General features: G+C 40.9%; 1 protein-coding gene across 2 annotated transcripts in view; it reads left to right on the plus strand.

Annotated features, from left to right (window-relative positions):
• The first annotated feature begins 10,929 nt into the window (after positions 1 to 10,929).
• The window catches only part of TPH1 (tryptophan hydroxylase 1), a 32,643-nt gene continuing 21,988 nt past the window's right edge, over positions 10,930 to 21,584 (plus strand). Inside the window, exons 1-2 of one of the 2 annotated variants that reach the window (XM_061440659.1) lie at positions 10,930 to 11,143; positions 20,209 to 20,374. In XM_061440659.1, coding sequence (XP_061296643.1) covers positions 20,258 to 20,374 — 117 coding nt within the window. In that variant the 5' untranslated portion in view covers positions 10,930 to 11,143; positions 20,209 to 20,257. The remainder of the gene's footprint in view (positions 11,144 to 20,208; positions 20,375 to 21,584) is intronic. The other variant, XM_061440660.1, reaches the window with a different exon arrangement.

Genomic DNA, 21,584 nt, shown 5'->3' on the forward strand with positions numbered 1-21,584 from the left:
TTCACTGAACCAGGAAGAGAGAAACTGAGTTGTGAATAAACACTTCTCATTGGTGAATGCCATTTTATGAAAGTTGTCGTGTGTTGAACTTGCCATGTGTTTAGCACAATGCTCAGTGGGGTTAAGAAGTTGACCATTCAGTACAGGAAGAAAACAAAGTTAACAGGCGTTTATTCTGTCTCCAAAAATCAGAGTCCATGTCTCTTCTGAAACGACTTACTTTTACTTCTCAAAGTTACATGCTAGTCAGAGATTGGGGCTCTCTTGAGGCTTACATAACTCTAAGAGATATATAGGTCTCTTTGTGGGTAGAGAGCTCCCTGCAGTTAAATGCAGGCCTAACAGCAAGCTCCCTTCCACTGTTGCCCATCCGCCATCACAGTTAAGGACATCAGATACATACTTGCCCCCGTTCTCATGGGACCACATAAGGAAAGCATCTCCAGCCCGGGGCTTGACTCCATCCCTCCTGCAGAGGGAGGCTCTGAGAGCTTGCGAATATGCCAGCAGCCCTGCTGTAGCAGGACATGGTGATGCCACAGCAGAGGCTGGAGAGGACGAGGCCTTGATCCAGGTTGGAGCAATGATGTGTATGTAGGAGACTCACGGGTTTGTTGCCAGTGGGAGCTGAGATGAGGCTAGTCACTCAGGGAGCGCTGTGGAGCCTGACGCAAACCCAACAAGATAAAATGCTGAATTTACAGAAACTAGGACACTACCTCAAGTGAGGGTGAAGCAACAAGCACCCTGGAAGCCAAGAGGTCCAAGTAGAAAAGGACGATCTTCACATCTACTGTGACATCTTGGCTACACCCCTCCTCTATGTGCCTGGACAGCATCTTAGGAGGCAGCTGCGTGAGATGCCAGCCTTTTTTATTTCTTTCTAATTAAAGATTGCAGTCTTGAAGGACCTCTTTAAATTATTGGACCAGAGTGAATTTCATTGGAATTGGATCTTTGGTTTTTAAATTTTCCTGCTACTAACAGATAGAGATTCAGAGAAATATCAGCTTTATTATGGTAACAAAATGAAGCTGTTACTTTTTATTTCCCTATCAGAGTACCAGTGTGAATTGAATTTTGAGACCCTGTAACGGAGAAGGCAATGGCAACCCACTCCAGTACTCTTGCCTGGAAAATCCCATGGACGGAGGAGCCTGGTAGGCTGCAGTCCATGGGGTCGCTAGGAGTTGGTCGGGACTGAACAGCTTCACTTTCACTTTTCCCTTTCATGCATTGGAGAAGGAAATGGCAACCCACTACAGTGTTCTTGCCTGGAGAGTCCCGGGGACGGGGAGCCTGGTGGGCTGCCGTCTATGGGGTCGCACAGAGTCAGACACGACTGAAGCGACTTAGCAGCAACATGAGGAAAGAGAGGAGAAGGAGTTGCCAAAGTTTTAGCAGATAAGTGAGAATCCTTACAGACTCCTTTTGGAATTTCTGCAGTCAGATATACTCAGTGTTTCTCTGCATAGATTCATTTCCAAGAAAACAGAGAAAGACAATAGATGAAAAAGATATTTCATTACATTTCAGGAGGCTTGCTGACTGACATCTTTTGTATCTAGAATCTGTAGGGACCACCTAATATGTATGGTGGAGCCATGAAGGATCTTTATCATGGGGTGAAACCCTGTGTTCCTTTAAAAGCTGGCCTATCTAAAGGAAAAGAGAAACTGGAGAATTCCAGATCTAATACACAACCAGTCTCCTATGTGAAACAAGAGAGACTGCTTAAGTAGAGTTCATTTATTCACTCAACAAACATTTAGCAGTTGCCAGCTACATGAAGTCACAATGCTAAGTGCTGGGGATACAGTGCTTGGGATGTGACATTTGCTCCACAAATGTTAAATAAGTGAATAAAAACTATGCTCCATTTCCAGAGGGAGGCTTACCTGAAGCTGCTGCTGCTGTTGCTGCTAAGTTGCTTCAGTTGTGTCCAACTCTGTGCGACCCCATAGACAGCAGCCCACCAGGCTCCCCCGTCCCTAGGACTCTCCAGGCAAAAACACTGGAGTGGGTTGCCATTTCCTTCTCCAATGCATGAAAGTGAAAAGTGAAAGTGAAGTTGCTCAGTTGTGTCCGATTCTTTGCGACTCCATGGACTGCAGCCCATCAGGCTCCTCCGTCCATGGGATTTTCCAGGCAAGAGTACTGGAGTGGGGTGCCATTGTCTTTTCCTAATGAACTTAAATCAGTGGTTCCCAAACTGATGCACCTAGCAATGACCTAGGGGAATCTTTAAATCTTTAAAAAAAGATTACTGATGCCCAACTCTCACCTCTAGACATTCTGATTTGTATGGGGTACAAACTGGGCATCAGGATTTTTAAAGCCCCCCCAAGTGGTTCTCACATACAATGAAGTTTGGGGACCACTGGTTTAAGGACCCTTCACTTGCTTGGGCCTCTTCCAAGACCATTGTATTGATTGGATTTCACGACCAGCACAAAGTTTATGACGTCATAGCATTTCCAGTGCAAGGGCCTTTTCAAGAGACACACTTGTCTTTTTACTGTGTGCCTGGAGGTCTGTACCTCACCATCCCCGGCTCCTTTTCCTGGAGGAGTTGCCTGGTGATGCTTATGAAGCTGATTTAAAGCTCTACAGAATTCACTCAATGACTTCATTACAGAGACAAACAATAACCATGTCTGCTGCACACGTGGACCAGTTGGCAGAGAGCAGGGCCATGTGCGGCACTTCCTCTTCCTTGCCTTTGGCCAGGTACCCACCTGGGAGGCCACCTCCATGACCTCAGTAGGGTGAGCACGACCACAGCCTGTAGAGGAAGCAGTAGAGCACTTCGCTGTGCAGCCGCTGATGAGAGGCTCTCAGTGGTGTTTTGAAGTGGCTCTGAACTTGCCACGTGGCTATGTGGTCTGTATCTACCCATATCATCCACAGGGTGCACAGGCTGCTCGGGGTTCTCTGAGGCTTCCTTTTCCTGGTCATGCTTTGGTGTGAGTCCTCTTGGCCCCTTCTGTTATTAAACACCTACTTAGCAGGTCACATTCAAGTTATTGATGCATCTGATTATCAGTGTCTTTGTTGCACTCTGAGGAAAATATTATGTAACACATAAGCCAGAGCCCCCAGTGATGACTAAAGGCAGATTAAGGGCATGGCTGCTTCTCTCTCTGTAGGGAAAGACTGGGGCTTTTTGGATTAAATTCTGCTGTAATAGCATCTATAGTCTTCTAATATCTGGCACTTAAGAAAATGTGCCCCCAACTAACCTCTTCTGGGGTGAGATCCAGGGTATAATTGCCAGCTAGGTAGATTTTCCCATCTCTCCTTTCTGACCCTGTGGAACTCCAAGGGGGCATTCCTTGTCTGTCCGAATGGTATACCTTCCTCTCTTGACTCTTCCAAGTGGTCACTTTTAGAGTCTTTCAGAATCTTCCTGATAATGGGAAAGCTTGGTCACACTATCTTGAGCTCAGTTGGAGCAAAGGAGAAGGGATGTTAATCATCAAGTTTGCTCGGTTTTTCCTGATGTAGGCTCAGTGATACCCTTTCATAGAAGCTTCAGAGATCATTAATTAGAAAAATGGTACTGGCTTTTCTTTCTGCAGCCCCAGCTAATGCTGTTTGACTTGTAGGAGGAATGACTAGTTGTGTTGAATGAGAGGAGCGATGATGCCTCTTTAAACAGTACAAAGCAAATGTTAGGACAGCAGGGAGGGCGGGGGGGGACCAAGTATGCCCAGGCAGGGGGGCCCGTGTCTCCAGTTGTTTCTCAAGCTGTAAGATAGTCTCTTTCGTCCTATAAGTCTGAATAACCAGCACGACCTTGTAGTTAGTGGCATTTTTTCACACTTTGATTTATTAACTTGAGCAGGCATGCTGCTTTGCACAACTCAAGGGAGCACCATTTGCATTGCCTTTTATGCAAATCTTGCTTCCTGGATTTGGACTGTCTTGGGTCTTTCAGATGGTATTCGTAATTACCTCTCAGCAATGGACTAGGAGGTTTCCATATGACTCAGAGCCCAAAGCCAAAGAAATGTAGAAATCTGAAGAAACTAAAAAAAGAAGTCTTTTGGATTCCTTAGTCAATTTTTTTTTTTTTTTTAATTTGGTGGTACATCGAGGTGAGAAATTCTCTGGGTTAAGTGAGGTCTTGGATTCTGGCCCTCCTCTGTCGTTCCCTGTGTGACTTCAGGCAAGCTGTAATGCACAACAAGTAAACGGTTTTGTCATGACCAATACTGTTTGGACTGCTTTGTTCACTGTGTTAGAAATGACCCCAAGCCAGCATCTCTTGGAGTAACGTGTTGAAGCAAGAATGTTCAAATGATAACCAGGGTTTCCAGTTGTAATTTTTATAAGTGGAATTGAGAATTGAAACAGATCTGGAATAAAACTTGCGTTAAAGCTGTGTCTCAACAGACTAGTACACAACTCTGCCCCATAAAGCCATGTGAGTGTTACCAGAGATGTGTGATCCCTGAAGACACCATGGTGTGAAGATTACTGTTTTTGGAGGGAGATTTAGTAGATTTAGATCTTGAGGACTCAAAAGATTATGTGTGGCCTGATCTTTCTCATCCCTTGGCATCATCAAATGAATTCCATTTGAAAATGGATAGAACCCCATATGGCTTCTAACATCTGAGGTCTTACTACACAAAAAAAGAGAAAGCCCTCCATACATTCCATACAATATACACTCAGATGTGATATATTATTTAATATATCAAAACTCAAAACTGAAAATTCAGCATGACTTTGGCTATCTTAGAAGTATGTTATCTTGGGACTGCAACTTTTAAAAAATAATTGTGCAGATTGTGAATGCTATTTTTCAACTCAATAAAGTATTTGTATTAAGACATGTATTTAAATGTTCCTGTCTCTGGTGATATTCTACTTTATATTGAAGAGATTTAAAGAAAGGGAAAAAGAAGGAAACTTGCAGTTATTGAGTGCTTAGTGTATGCTGGGACCTGATCCCTGAACTGGGGAATTTATATACATAGTCTTATTAATACAATAGTTTCACAAGGGAGATTATATCATCTTTGTTTTCTGGATGAAGAAAAGTTCAGAGAGGTTAAGAAAATTTTTGATGATCACAGAGATAGTAAGTTGGAATTTGAATCAAAATTTGTCTGACTATACAGCCTATTTCTTTACCTAAAAATTCTCCTTTTCCTATATCTATCATACTAAACATGGGACTGCCATAGTATGAAATGCTCTGTGAGCTTTACTTATTCTTTTCCTGAAGAGACACATGAAATGACAAAGACAGTAAGTAAGTCTCCAGAATTGGAACACTTTTCCTTGTGTGAGTATTCTGGAAATATAATTAATACCAGACTGCAGGGAGATCCAACCAGTCCATTCTGAAGGAGATCAGCCCTGGGTGTTCTTTGGAAGGAATGATGCTAAAGCTGAAACTCCAGTACTTTGGCCACCTCATGTGAAGAAAAAGACTCTGATGCTGGGATGGATTGGGGGCAGGAGGAGAAGGGGACGACAGAGGATGAGATGGCTGGATGGCATCACCGACTCGATGGACATGAGTTTGAGTGAACTCTGGGAGTTGGTGATGGACAGGGAGGCCTGGTGTGCTGTGATTCATGGGGTTGCAAAGAGTTGGACACGACTGAGGGACTGAACTGAACTGAAATGAACTGAGGTCTTTCTAGAAAAAAAAAAAAGTCAAGGATTTACTTCAAGAAAATAAAATATGAATTTATGGTAAATTTAGTCCTTGGTTTAATAAAAAATGGGAGGCAAGCTTCGGGTATGGTTGGTTCCAGACATTCAAACAAAGTCATTAGTCCTAATTTCTCTTCATCTTTCAGTTGTCTCTTCTTCATGTTGGTGTCCTTCTCCACTGGCTAACTTTCATTAACTCCAGGCTTTTATCCTCCAAGGTTAAAAAGATAAGAAAGAGGATCTTTTTCTGAATTATAAATAAGTCATAGGCCTGATTTGCATGGGCCCATATCAGATCACGTTACCATCGCTGAACTGATTAATCTGGCTAAAGGCTTACAATTCTCTGATCAGCAGTTTAGAGTCATGTGATTACCCTAGAACTGGTTGGAAGGTAGGTAGAATAAAATCTACCCAAAGCAAATGGACTGAGACTAGGAGAGGTATGGATCTCCAGAGGAAAACTGGGGTTCTGCTAATGGAAGAAGAGAAAATAGATGCAAAGCGTAAAAACAGTAGTATCCTCTACAAGCAATGAACCAATAAATCAGGAAGTTTGTTAATTAATATCAAATAATCACTGGTAAAAGTTGATAGGGTGTTTGTTACAATTGTTAAGTGTTAATGTATGAACATTAGCATTTAAGTATGTTAAGCATTCAAAGATAATTACTACTGAAGTAAGAAAAAAATGTGGAACCACTACTTAAAAAAGAAAGAGACCAAAGAAAATTTGATCTATCCAGCCATTTAAAGCATTTAAAAGCTGGCATACTACTGGGAAACTCTCCCTTTGGGTGACAGCCATGGCTTGAGATGGCAGAGCAACAGGATGAAGTTGTTTGAATCCCTGAGTAACCACACAGAACCACATGGAGGGGAGCTTCCCCAGAGAGTCACCCAATACGTGTTGGACTTAGAGCGAGAGAGAAATAAACCTTTACTATGTTATGATAATAAAAGGATAATTCATTACTATAGGATTGCTTACTCTGCCTTGATTATTACATACCCCTAAATGAAAAATTCACATTCTTTTCAAATTTAATATAACATCCATAAGAGATAATGTGATGAGCCACAAAAGACATCCTAATAAATTTTTCTAAGTAGAAATCATACAGATACATTCTCTGACTCAGGTGCAATAAAGAAAAAAAAATTTAGAAGGAAAAGCAGAACATAACCACAAGGAAATTAAAAAAAAATTGGGGGGAAAAGATTCAGTACTAAACCCAGGAAGAGGCAGAAAACTGTAAAAGACTAATATTGACGTTGAAAAGGTAATAAAAGAACTACCCCATCTCTACTTCAAGGCAACAGAAAATGGTGGAAAATTTCTGAATTATTTCTACAGAGACAACAACTGGATAAGAAAGTCATACACAAAGGAACTATGTGGTGACCGTTTAGTCGCTTCAGTCATGTCTGACTCTTGTGACCCCATTGACTGCCTGCCAGGCTCTTCTGTCCATGGGATTTCCCAGGCAACTGGAGTGGGTTGCCATTTTCTTCTCCAGGGGATCTTCCTGACCCGGGAATCAAACCCGGGTCTCCTGCATTGCAGGCAGATTCTTTACTGACTGAGCCAGAAACTATAGACCAGTCTTATTTATTCATATGGATGCAAAAATTCTAAACAAAATACCAACAAATACAATTTAACACCGTATTAAAAGATATATGAATCATATATCATTTGAGCTTCCCAGGTGGCACTAGTGGTAAAGAATCGGCGTGCCAATGTAGGAGATGCAAGAGACAGGTTTGATCCCTGGGTCAGGAAGATCTGGAGTAGGAAATGGCAACCCACTCTAGTATTCTTGCCTGGAAAATTCCATGGACAGAGGAGCCCAGCAGACTACAGTCCATGGAGCTACAGAGAGTTGAACATGACTGAGCAAACACACAAAATATATATTAAAAAAAACATAAAACCATCATGATCAAGGTGAGTTTATCCTATGAATGCAAGGATAAGTTAACATTAGGAAATCTCATGTGATTCACTGCATTGCTGCTGCTAAGTCACTTCAGTCGTGTCCGACTCTGTGCGATCCCATAGACGGCAGCCCACCAGGCTCCCCCATCCCTGGGATTCTCCAGGCAAGAACACTGGAGTGGGTTGCCATTTCCTTCTCCAATGCATGAAAGTGAAAAGTGAAAGTGAAGTCGTTCAGTTGTGTCTGACTCTTGACGACCCCATGGACTGCAGCTTACCACGCTCCTCCGTCCATGGGATTTTCCAGGCAAGAATACTGGAGTGGGGTGAATTCACTGCATTAATGGACTAAAAAAAGAACTCAAATCAGTAAATGCCAACAATTTGATAAAATTTGTAACATCTGTTTCTAAGAAAAATTCCTTTATAATCTGAAATAAAAGAAAATTTCATTAACATAATACCTGTAGCAGATAGGATTCTTTATTGAAACAGAAACATTTGCATTAAAGTCTGGAACAAAACAGGATGTTATTATTGAAAATTACTCTGACAGCCTGACTAATAGAATAGGATGAAAAATAAGTATAAGATTTAAATATTAGAAAGGGTCAAATTGTTATTTTTCATAACTTTTGTTTTTCATCAATCTTTTTCTTGTCAAAACATAAAGGCAGAAAACTGAATTTCATTGATTATTAAAAGGCAAATACTCCTGTTTCCATCGCCCAATTCAAGAAACAACTTTGTCAGCGAACCAGATATCCTAGCTCTATATGGCCTCCAAACCATTCTACTCACTTAGGATGATCTTTTTTCACTTATTTGAAAAGTACTAAGATGTTTTGCAGATGCCTTTTCAGTGGATATGATTATATACCTAGGAAATCAGGAGGCTCACCTGACTGACCTATTAGAACTAATAAGATCAGTGGGGTGGACTTCAGCTCCTACAGTTATCTTCTCACTTCCTTAAGTCATCCATTTTTTCTGCCCTACTGGATCATTCTTTCTCTATCATCTCCTACTTAAAAAAAAAAATCCTTTCCTTCACCTCATATTCCCCTCCAGTTTCTACCACATTTTTTATGCTCCTCTCTACAAGAAACCTCCTGAAGGAGCTGACATTATTTCTGAAGCCTAATCTTACCTCTTCACATAGAAACTGGATTCCCTGTGCCATACATCACTGATGTTGCTTTTGTTGAGGATCCCAGTGACTTCCCTGTTGCTGAATCCAGGGGTGACACTTCTGTCCTCAACTTGGAGAGTAGCATTAAAGGCAATTGAAAGTCTCTTAAAAATTTTTTCTTAATTTATTTTGATTGAAGTAGAGTTGATTTACAATGTGTCTTTTTCTGGTGTATAGTAAAGTGACTCGGTTATATTCTTTTTCATATTCCTTTCCACTATGGTTTATTACTGCCGAGGAACACAGGGGACCTCTAGAAGCCAGGAAAGGCAAGAGAACAGATTTTCTTCTGGAGCCTCCAAGAGGAACATAAGCCAGTTGACATCTTGATTTTAGATCAGTGAAACCCATTTTGGATTTCTGACCTTCAGAACTATAAGATAATAAATGTGTGTTGTTTTAAACCACTAAGTTTGTTGCAAATTGTTCCAGCAACCATGGAAAATGAATACATTTACTGAGACAGCTTCTTTTCTTCAAGTCTTGATTAATTTACCTCTTCCATAACTTCCATGGAAATGTAATTTTCTCATTCTATGATATCAGTTTCATATTAATTATAAGCTTTTCTAATTAGGCAAATATATATATATATATATATAATTTTTCTCCAACTGATAGTTCTTTCTCTGTGCCTTGTCAGAGTGTATGAATTTAATTTAAATTGTATCATTAGCTCCGGTGAAAATTCTTCTTTGGTGGAATTCCAAGCACAATGTTTGAGATGTTTTGGGGAGAGTCAGCATCCCCTTAGAATTCTGTCAGAGAAGTGGGAAAGCCCAAATGCATGCAAGCTCCCAGGATTGTAGGAGCTGAGTACGTTCAGTGAGGTCCAGAGACTATCCCTGCTTCTCGCAGACCTTCAAAGTGACCTTAAATAGATTTATATCAATTACTCAAAATTTTTCACATAGATCTAGTGCCCAAACTGTTCTCCTGAGTTCTTTGAATGACTTGGCCCCATCCCTCTTCTTTAACAGAGGTGTTTCAAGTGCTCCCATAGACCCAACTTTAGGAAAGCTTTCTTTGACCACAGCTTGATTCTGAAACATCTGTACCTGGCTAGTGTTTTTCATGAAATTGTAGTAAAAACACCAGATTTAAAGTCAGAATACTTTTGTTTAATTTGTGATTCTATTTACCAGCCTGTGCCAGAAAAGGGTCACAGAACCTCTCTGAGCCTGAGTTTCCTTATCTGTAAAATGAGGATAATATTTATCTCATAGAATTATTAGGCAGATAAAAGGAAGAGTGCACTTGAAAGCAGTAGATGTCCTGCATTTTAAAAATATATCCATATTCAGCAATGAAAAGGAACAAATTACTGATAGGCAACAAAATGGATGATATTCAAAAACACCATGTTAAGTGCCAGGAGCCAAAAAACACATGCCAGTATAATTCCATTTATATGACATTCCAGAAAAGGAAAAACTAGACTGACATAAATTACATCAGTGGTTGTCAGGGGTTGGATGTAAGTGGGGAGAAGTGAAACGGGAGCTTTTTTGAGGTGAGAAAAACGTTCTGTATTCTTTTCCTTTGGTGGTTACACAACTATATCTGTCAGAACTCAGAAATGTACATCTCAAAAGGGTGAATTTTACTGTGAGTAAAAGATACAACAAACTTGAGTTTAAAAAAAAAATGAAGCACATATATAGCCTTTTGGGACAGAATCTTATGGATTGAGTGCTCAATCAACAAGTACTTTAGTCCAAAATTTTGACCTTAGTGCCATGTTGTTAACGTACGATTTTCTGCTAATACAGCGTGCTCACCTGTTTGCAGCTTTGAAGTTTTTTAAATTGGAAAGGTACTGAGCACTTCTTAAAAGGTTAATTGCCTTGTTTTAAGGAACAAGGGGAGTCACCAAAACGATAAGGCTGGGCTGGACTATTAACCTAAGAGCACATATTCTGGGAGGTGGGGTGGGGGTGGGGCGGCGGATTCCTGCTTCAGTTGCCAATCAGGAAAAGCAGTGCAAACCTACGATGTGTCAATAACGGATGTTATCTTGATTTGGAGGGAATTTCCAGCTCGATTGCTTAATATTGGTCGGACTTCTGTAGTTAAGGATGGCCTCACATTAGTTTAATTAAAAGGCTAAGGCGTGCAAGTCTCCGCGCAGGCTGGCAGGGACCTTCAGCACCCAGAGGAGGTCAGCTCCTTGGGTGCCTCGCCAACCCCCGCCCGGCAGGCGAACCCTTTCCTCATTGGCCACTGCACGGTCGTCTCGGGCACCCATTGGCCGGCTCTGACGCCCGCCTCTATAAGAGGCGGGCAGCGCGAGGCTGCGCGCGGACCCAGCTCACAGCTAAGCTGCCCTCTAGGTGAGTGGGTTGGTGCCTTCCCGTCGGGATCAGGGACCACCGTCGAGGATCTGGGGGCTTTGGGCTGGCTCGGGGAGAGGCAGGATCATCCTCCGGGAGGTAAATGCTCGTGGGGAGCTGGGTCTGGGAAGTCGAAGTTGTGCTCCTGTGGTCACTCATTCTTCTCCCTTCCACCTACTCTCTTTGGGGCGAAAAGATACTATTTTTGAGGACCTCCTGAGTGCCAGAAATAGGCTCTTTACATGTCATCTGATTTCACCTCCCCATCAAACCCTGTGAAGTAGACATGTCTTGAATTTTACAGATGAGGAAACTGAGGTTGAGTTGAACCCAAGCGTTCATGATTCCTCTATGCTAGCAGAAACACGCTCTCTTCTTTCTCTTCCATGTCAAACGGCAACATCTCTTTTTTTCCTTCTACTCCTACAAAGGGAACCTTCCCTTAGACACTCCCAAAGAAAAGGGAGTCTCTGATGCAAAGCCTCTCAGCATCACATCTTATCACCTCCACCCCAACACCGGACTAAGAGCTCCAGTACGAGGTTGCAGCTAATAAAGAGGCATTGGACCTAGTAGTTCAGATCCTGTTAATAGTCGAGGTAAGCGTAATCTTGCCTCTGGCCATTTGGTTTACAGAGGTTTAAAATTAACTCCCCACTGATGCTCTACTCTAATTGACTTAGGGCAAAAAGACTAGAGTTGAACTTTCGAACCCAGTGAAAGTTTGCACCTGTCAATTAATTCTCAAAGAAGGATGGAATTCACTTATTTGGTTTAAAAGTAGAAGTGAGCACAGCTTAAAGTAACTATACATGGTTCTGTAAAGCTATAATCTGTGACCTATGAAGTTCACTGGAGTTCATTTGTAGATGTATTATTGTCAGATTATCTTCAGGCAGGGATGTATCTTCTATTACCATTTTGTTTGCTGGTACCTTTATTTCCTGAAATAATGTTTTTCACATTTTCATATTTTATTTTTTATTTCATCTTTACTTTCATCCTCATCCCCTTCCTCCATTCATAAAAGAACATCAAGGTTCTCTGGAGGGTTCTCTTCTTTCACACCAGTCTTTCCAGAAGCTTTTAATTCTGTCTTCAAATAGCATCCATGCTTTCAAAATACTTATTTAATAGTGCTCTGTGCTTCCTAGATCATAGAAATTTAAGTTACACTGTTACTGATTAAACTGCTGCTGCTGCTGCTGCTGCTAAGTCGCTTCAGTTGTGTCCAACTCTGTGCGACCCCATAGACAGCAGCCCACCAGGCTCCCCCATCCCTGGGATTCTCAAGGCAAGAACACTGGAGTGGGCTGCCATTTCCTTCTCCAATGCATGAAAGTGAAAAGTGAAAGTGAAGTCGCTCAGTTGTGTCTGACCCTCAGGGACCCCATGGACTGCAGCCTTCCAGGCTCCTCCGTCCACGGGATTTTCCAGGCAAGAGTACTGGAGTGGGGTGCCATTGCCTTCTCCGACTGGTTAAACTAAATGGAGAAAACAGTCAGTGTAAACACCCTGACCTCTTCTATACCAAGGGCATGTTGGACTTCGGACCACCTTCTTGGTATGTGTCCATTATTTCACATGGCAGGTTCCTATATGCCAGTGTATCTTTAGTCAGGTCAGGAAAGGTGATAGGAGAATGGCTCACTGCCTCTCACAGAAAAGCGGAAAGTACCAGTTGGCACTGGCTTATTAGAGTGTTGCTTTCAAAGTAAAATATACACTTCTTCATGAGACACATGTCCAAACAAGTGTGACTCATTGGACACCTCATAAGCTTTTATCTTACTAGGCTAATATGGTGGGCTTTGCCCCTGAAGGAGTAAGAGGGGGTAGGCGGCCTGAAGGGGGAAAGAAAAAAAGTGACAAGGGGAAAATGTTGAGGTTCTGAAAGGGGTTTGAGAGTAACAATAAAGACAGAATAAAAATGCTTCATAAGTTCTATCAGGCCCAGCTGTGGCCAAATTTTATAAAGGTCAAAGCCCTATGCTTTTAAGTTGATTTTGGGGTGGGAGTTGGGGAGTGGGGAGAACTCTTTTCTTCTAGTTTCTTAGCAGAGGTCCCTTTTGAGAAACTTCATTCTTATATTGACTTAACAAGAGGGATAGGAATATTTCCAAATCTCAGTATACAAAATGCCTTACCTGTCATAAATATTCAATTAATGTAGCCTTCACCTTCCTCTATCCCCACGCATTAGGCAACACTAGATCCATTTCAGAACCAGGGAGAAAAGAAAGAATTATGAAGCCCAAAATGATGGATTAGCTATGACCATTAGTACCTTCTTACAGTGGCTCCTGCCACAGGAGGTTAAGGGTCAGTTTTGAAATGTGAAAGAAAATCTTGATACAGTTTGATATGAAGAGTTGCATTCTAAGCTCTGAGGGATTGTTGAAGGATGAACTATCAGGAGATCTGAAATTCTGTTGGTGTTACCACTGACTGGCAAAAACATCGTTTTTCTTTCCTGTTTTCTGTTCCTTGCTTGTTGTTAAAGTTTGCTTATATTATAAAAACAATGGTAGACCAGGAAATAACTTATATTTTCAGAATGCTGTTACTTCAGCATGTTACGGTGATAATATGAGGGAAAATGGGGACTCAGTAAATATAGACTGACCCAGTAAATTGTACTTTGGAGTCTTCATCTGTTTGTTTGCAAAAGAATTGCTAAATTATTCACTTGAGATTTGGAACTTAATACACTTAGGGGTTTCATAGCAAATAAACAAATAAAACCGAAAAACACCTTAAGACAAAAGAATACTTAAATTTTATGCCAATTTTTCCATGTGCTTTCTATGATAAGAAGTAGCTTTATAACTATCTTGTGAAATGCTTAATTCCCAGGGAAAGAAAAGTTTATAGCCAGGGAAGTTTAGAATATCAATTTTGTTATGTTTAACATTTTTTTTGAAAGACTGGAAAATGTGGGATGCACTTCCCATTTTTAGAGCTAATATTTACTAAGTACAGAGATCACATTGCCAACATCCGCTGGATCATGGAAAAAGCAAGAGAGTTCCAGAAAAACATCTATTTCTGCTTTATTGACTATGCCAAAGCCTTTGACTGTGTGGATCACAATCAACTGTGGAAAATTCTGAAAGAGATGGGAACACCAGACCACCTGATCTGCCTCCTGAGAAATTTGTATGCAGGTCAGGAAGCAACAGTTAGAACTGGACATGGAACAACAGACTGGTTCCAAATAGGAAAAGGAGTTCGTTAAGGCTGTATATTGTCACCCTGCTTATTTAACTTATATGCAGAGTACATCATGAGAAACGCTGGACTGGAAGAAGCAGAAGCTGGAATCAAGATTGCCGGGAGAAACGTCAGCAACCTCAGATATGCAGATGACACCACCCTTATGGCAGAAAGTGAAGAGGAACTAAAAAGCCTCTTGATGAAAGTGAAAGTGGAGAGTGAAAAATTTGGCTTAAAGTTCAACATTCAGAAAACGAAGATCATGGCATCTGGTCCCATCACTTCATGGGAAATAGATGGGGAAACAGTGGAAACAGTGTCAGACTTTATTATTTTGGGCTCCAAAATCAACTGCAGATGGTGACTGCAGCCATGAAATTAAAAGACGCTTACTCCTTGGAAGGAAAGTTATGACCAACCTAGACAGCATATTCAAAAGCAGAGACATTACTTTGCCAACAAAGGTCCGTCTAGTCAAGGCTATGGTTTTTCCAGTGGTCATGTATGGATGTGAGAGTTGGACTGTGAAGAAGGCTGAGCACCAAAGAATTAATGCTTTTGAACTGTGGTGTTGGAGAAGACTCTTGAGAGTCCCTTGGACTGCAAGGAGATCCAACCAGTCCATTCTGAAGGAGATCAGCCCTGGGATTTCTTTGGAAGGAATGATGCTGAGGCTGAAACTCCAGTACTTTGGCCTCCTCATGCGAAGAGTTGACTCATTGGAAAAGACCCTGATGCTGGGAGGGACTGGGGGCAGGAGGAGAAGGGGACGACAGAGGATGAGATGGCTGGATGGCATCACTGACTCAATGGACGTGAGTCTGAGTGAACTCCAGGAGTTGGTGATGGACAGGGAGGCCTGGCGTGCTGCGATTCATGGGGTCGCAAAGAGTCGGACACGACTGAGTGATTGCACTGAACTGAACTAGTTTAGGTCAGCATCTGTTCTAAGAGTTTGATGTATTATACTGCTTCTTCTTATAGCCACAAACTTGGGGCTAATTAGCCTCCATCCAATTTTGCATATAAGGAAATTAATGCACATAGAAATTATAACTTGTCTACATGGATTTGTAGTTGGATTTATTACAGAAATCTGCTTTATCATTTTATATCTCTCTTATTGTTGGCAGTTGTATACTATAGGACAAAGTCACCAATACTCTGTGAGAAAAAAAAAAGTGCATGGTCTTTGAGTGATGGTTAGACACGTAAGAACTGTTTCCAAAGGTTTTCACATCTCTAAGAATGCAAATCTGAGACCATCCCTGAATTTTTAGCTCTAGAGCCACCAATTCAGAATTTCCTGTGTATAATTAAGCTTACCTTAAGAAATGGTCAGTTCCTTTGAAGCTGAAAATCCCTTTTTGGATGTCTTGCTTCCCATCCATAAATCTTTTCTGCTCAGAGACTTAGGGATGGGCCACAAACCATCTCCAACACCTTCAGAATCTCATGGGATATTGGTCACAGGGTTGGTAAGTAGGTGAGGTTTGGTGTGCTTCTCAGATATCATAGCTCGGATCTCAGTATACTGTTCTCTTCTGCCTATTTGTCCTTGCTGGAAAGTCTGTCTCTCCTCCTCCCCCTCATAATAAATCTGTGAATTCCTTTGAGGCAAATAGTCTTCTTTGTCTTTTTCATCTTTACTGCCCTAACACTGACTATAGTAATTCATTCATGTAAATGTGCTTGGGTTGAAATTTTATTTGTTTTACCACTAGTAATCATTTGAATCATAGAAAAAATCCATATTATCATTAAGTTTAACTGGCCATTTGGTTTTAAAGCATTTGACACAGAGATTGTCTGAGTTGCAGAGAATAAATTGACACAATTAGAAATATCTAAGCAGTTTTGATTTTAATCTCAATGATTTGATAAGTATTTGTTAAATTTTGAATTTTATATTTTTGGGTAACTGAAGTAGCTTAGTTTCTTCTCTGGGGAAAACACCAGAATACCAAGTCACATTATGTGTTTAAAATGTGTAAGCGAGTTTTGAATGCTGTGAGTTCTGATTAACTGTTTGGTTACTTTGCTGTATTAGAAAAGTTATGTAGTGTGCCCAAGGTCATACACTGACAAATGTTAGGCCAGTGATTAGATATTTCCTTCACTGTTTTGCAGTGTAAATAGTGGTTGAGAAGATGCCAAGGTAGATATCTAGTTCATCTGAGACATCAACTTTCAACTAGATGCTAGGAATTTTGCTCTACTTTTTGTGTTTCTGCACATTTTTAGGGTAATTCTTGTGAAAGCAGATACATACGTTAGCATTCACATTTTCATAGGCAGTTTTCAATATGTGTTCTTACATTTCTAGCTGTGTTACCATGGACAGGTTAGTTTCTCTAAGCTTCAGTTTTCTCATTTATAAAATGAATATAATTCCTATGTCTCTCCACCAAGATTTTTATGAGAATTATATGGGACAATATTAGTGCATGATATATATAGGCATTTGACAAGTATCAGTTTCCTTACCCATCTCTTGGGTTGTTAAAAATGGATGGAATCTTGTCATCGTGGCATGGGAAATTCTTTATCTTCATACTCTCTGAACTTATATGTAGAAGTCCTTCAACTTAGTATCTGCCTGATAAATATTTTTTAAAACTAAATTTCAAAGGTATCAAAGACTGGATTCTGAAACAGAAAAGTGTACTCCATTGGCAAATTTAGTAGCAGACTATTGTTTATGACCATACAGTTGGAAATTCCTGAGCTTTATTTGGTACTTTATAACCTCTATCAAGCCAGATAGGGCTCTTAGGGTTACTTCTTATAAGGTGCCCCCAAATGTTGCACAGTATGGGTTTTGAAAAGGGCATTATGGCCAAAAGAGAAAACTTACAAAGTTCTCTGGTCAGAAGGACAGAAATTCATGAAGCCCCTCATTTTGCATCAGCCTATAGAAAGCATTTCAAAGCCAAGAATTTAGCTTAATGGAAAATTACCTTGTCCTAACTTTTCTCATTTAGCCTTTCATCAGGCTGGTCATTGTATGGGTACCTGAGATGGGTATCTGGATGGGCATAGAAGATCAAGTCCAAACTCCTCTGCATTAACTGCACAGAGCCTTTTGAAGGATCTGACCCGCTTACCGTGCCTGCATGATCCCTCAGTGCTCTGAAATACTGGGTCACTTCCTGTTGTCTTTCACCTGTCACCTGTCATCTTTCACCTCCTCATGGGCTCTTTCCTCTCTTTTTCTTTAGGAGAGGAATTCAAACACATCTTCAGTGAAGCACCTCTAAATACATAGCGGAAAAATTAATCTAGCCACTGCCATCACTACCATCTGTGTTCTCTGCTACAGTGTTTATCCTTCACATTGTTCTTCTATTTAAGACTCTTATAGTTTCCTGAGGGTGGGGACCATGTCTGTCACCAGTCTTTCATTTATTTATTCATTCTGTGACATCTATTCGGTCCCTGTTATGTGCAGAGACTGTGCTGCTACTGCTACTGCTAAGTCGCTTCAGTCGTGTCCGACTCTGTGTGACCCCATAGATGGCAGCCCACCAGGCTCCTCCATCCCTGGGATTCTCCAGGCAAGAACACTGGAGTGGGTTGCCATTTCCTTCTCCAATGCATGAAAGTGAAAAGTGAAAGTGAAGTCGCTCAGTCGTGTTCGACTCTTAGCGACCCCATGGACTGCAGCCCACCAGGCTCCTTTGTCCATGGGATTTTCCAGGCAAGAGTACTGGAGTGGGGTGCCACTGCCTTCTCCGTGAGACTGTGCTAGGTACTAACAATGGTGAATAAAAGCATATATGATCCCTGCCCCCCACGGAACTCATAGGCTAGTTGTAAATACAGAACAACCATATATACAGGTGAGCTACAGCTGCGCATGTGACTGTTGTTATGAATAGGAAGTGTCTGGTGCAATGAGAATCAACACTAGGGGTTGACTTGCGGAGGTCAGGGAAGGCTTCCACGAGTTCATGAAGTTTGAACTGCGGGGGACTGGAACATAGTCTCTCTGGCTTTAAGCCCATGCTATCCTGTGATACCTGCTCCACAGGCTTGGAACAATGCATGCAAAGTGGCAAAAGGCAGTGAGATTGGTTATGTCAATGTTAAATGCCAGTTCCACTAGAATAATGATGTGAAACTGGGTGATTAGGAAGAATTAATAACCCAAAGAAAACCAATAACCATAAATCTTCAATATGCTCTTTCCATTTACTAATCTAAATGTTATTTCTCAATTGTGTATTTCTCAATTGAGAGTCACCAGTACAAAGTTACTGTACCCTACATCTATCTACTACACTATTCTCACCTTCCCCAACACACATACACACACATACACACATACAGAAATATATATGTGTTTGTATAATCATATGGCACTTGTAGGCCAATACTAAAATGGCTTCAGGGCTCATGGCCTAGGGGATTCCACAGTCAGAGAGAAAGCAGATACTTACCTGGAACCAAAATTCTCTGGGCTAGCAGTTATCCATCTAGTCCACCTGTGTCCAGAGCTGTCCAGGCTCTTGAATTTACAAAAGAAATAAAAGGCCCTGTCCCTGTTCTGAAGGAGTTTACTGTCTTTTTAGAAGCCATGTATGAGTGACACTTTTGAGGAAAGCCATTCAAGACCCAGTATGACTACAGTTAACAAATGGTGAGATGTGGAGAAAAGGTAACCCTTCTGCACTGTTGGTGGGAATGTAAATTGGTGCAGCCACTATGGAAAACAGTATGGAAGTGCCGCAAAAAACTAAAAACAGAACTACTGTGTGATCCAGAAATTCCTCCTGGGCTTACACTCAAAAGAAATGAGAACACTACTTTGAAAAGATACACACACCCCAATATTCACAGTAGCACTATTTATAATAGCCAAGATACAGAGGCATATATATATGATTGAATGCAAAAGAAGGGGGCAGCAGAGGATGAGATGGTTGGATGGCATCATGCATTCAATGGACATGAATTTGAGTAAACTCTGGGAGATAGTGAAGGACAGAGGAGCCTTGTGAGAGTTGGACATGATTTAGCAGCTGAACAACAATATATAAATATATATACACACGCAATGGAATATTAGCCATAAAAAGAATGAAATTCTGCCATTTGCAGCAATATGGATGGACCCTGAGGGTATGATGCTTACTGAAATAAGTCAGAGAAAGACAAGTCCTGTATATTATCATTTACATGTGGAATCTAAAATATGAAACAAGTTAATGAAAATAACAGAAACAGGCTTACAGATATAGAGAACAACTGGCGGTTACCAGTGGGAGAGTAGAGGAGGAAGGGGCAAAATAGCATAGGAGATTAACAGTAAAAATTACTATCTATAAAATAAATAGGCTATAAGGATATATATATTATACAGCACAGAAAATATAGTCAGTATTTTTTGATAACTTTAGATGGAATATAATCTATGAAAACATTGAATCACTTAAGTTGTACATCTGAAACTAAAAAAACAAGAAAGATCCGGTATAATAAAGTGCTAAAATTGTAGGGGGAGAGGAGGTAGGCTCTCATGGAGGAAGAGCGCTCAGTTCAGACCACAATAGTCAGGACGACTGCAAGAAGCCCACAGGTTTGAGTCACACCCCGAAAGCGCTGGATTAGGAGAAAAAAAGAGAAGGAAACTGCCAACATGTATTGTATGCCTATTATATTCTGAGTACTATGCTAGGCTATCTTTTAGCTTATTTTGGTCTCATTATGGCCTTGCAAAGTGTATCTGTACATTCATGTTTTACAGATGAGGAAAACAAAACTTGGTTATTGTTATCAAATATTGTCTGAGTTTCAAATATCTGTGTTATCAAACATTGCCTACATCACACAACTTTCTTTTTTAGATCTTTCTATTTTCATACTTTGTTTTTAGAGAAGTACACCAAACTGATCATGATTGAAGACAATAAGGAAAACAAAGACCATTCCTTCGAAAGGGGAAGAGCAACCCTTATTTTTTCCTTAAAAAATGAAGTAGGAGGACTTATAAAAGCACTGAAAATCTTCCAGGTAAATACTCTCCATATTTTTGCATAAAACTTTTATGAAATGGGTCTATAAGATTATTTGTAAATTCATCATTGGTAGACTACAGAAATGTTTTAAGTATTTAAATTTCTAAAATATTGTTCAGTTCTATCAAGTGGGCAATCAGATCAGATCAGTTGCTCAGTTGTGTCCGACTCTTTGCGACCCCATGAATCGCAGCACGCCAGGCCTCCCTGTCCATCACCAACTCCCGGAGTTCACTCAGACTCACGTCCATCGAGTCAGTGATGCCATCCAGCCATCTCATCCTCTGTTGTCCCCTTCTCCTCCTGCCCCCAATCCCTCCCAGCATCAGAGTATTTTCCAATCAGTCAACTCTTCACATGAGGAGGCCAAAGTACTCAAGTTTCAGCCTCAGCATCATTCCTTCCAAAGAAATCCCAGGGCTGATCTCCTTCAGAATGGACTGGTTGGATCTCCTTGCAGTCCAAGGGACTCTCAAGAGTCTTCTCCAACACCACACTTCAAAAGCATCAATTCTTTGGTGCTCAGCCTTCTTCACAGTCCAACTCTCACATCCATACATGACCACAGGAAAAACCATAGCCTTGACTAGACGGACCTTTGTTGGCAAAGTAAATGGATACAAACAATTTATAGAAACAATTTGTTATTTAAGTAATAAAGAAGTGGGGAAAGAAAGATTTACTTCATAGATTCTGAAGAAACAAAATTTAATTTTAGCTAAATGAATATTCAGATTTTAATGATATCCTTGACATTAATATGTTAAATTATATTTTTATACAGCAAAATAGCAAGGATTCTACAATTATACTACTCCCTACTGTCAGAGCTTCAGTGCATTTGGCACTTAACTACACCTTTGGTGTGAAGGAAAATTGATGTGATGTGTAGGGAAACAATCTGGCAATAAGTATTGTGAGTCTTAAAGTGTTCACACATTTTGGCCCAGTAGTTTTACTTTCATAAATCTGTCTTAAGGAAATTGGGTCAACCAGTTGGGACACGAATATTTACTGAGTGCTAAGTGCACAGTGCCCTGCTGGATACAGAGATGAGGGCTGGAGCCGAGCAGACCCAGTGTCCGTCTCACAGAGATGTGGGCTGGAGCCGAGCAGACCCAGTGCCCGTCCTCACAGTGCACACAAGCCAGTACAGAAGACAAACACTGGACAGTTATGTTAGAGAAACGATTGTCGTTGTTGTC

Source organism: Bos javanicus, chromosome 15 (assembly GCF_032452875.1).
Source record: "Bos javanicus breed banteng chromosome 15, ARS-OSU_banteng_1.0, whole genome shotgun sequence".
Taxonomy (NCBI): Eukaryota; Metazoa; Chordata; class Mammalia; order Artiodactyla; family Bovidae; genus Bos; species Bos javanicus.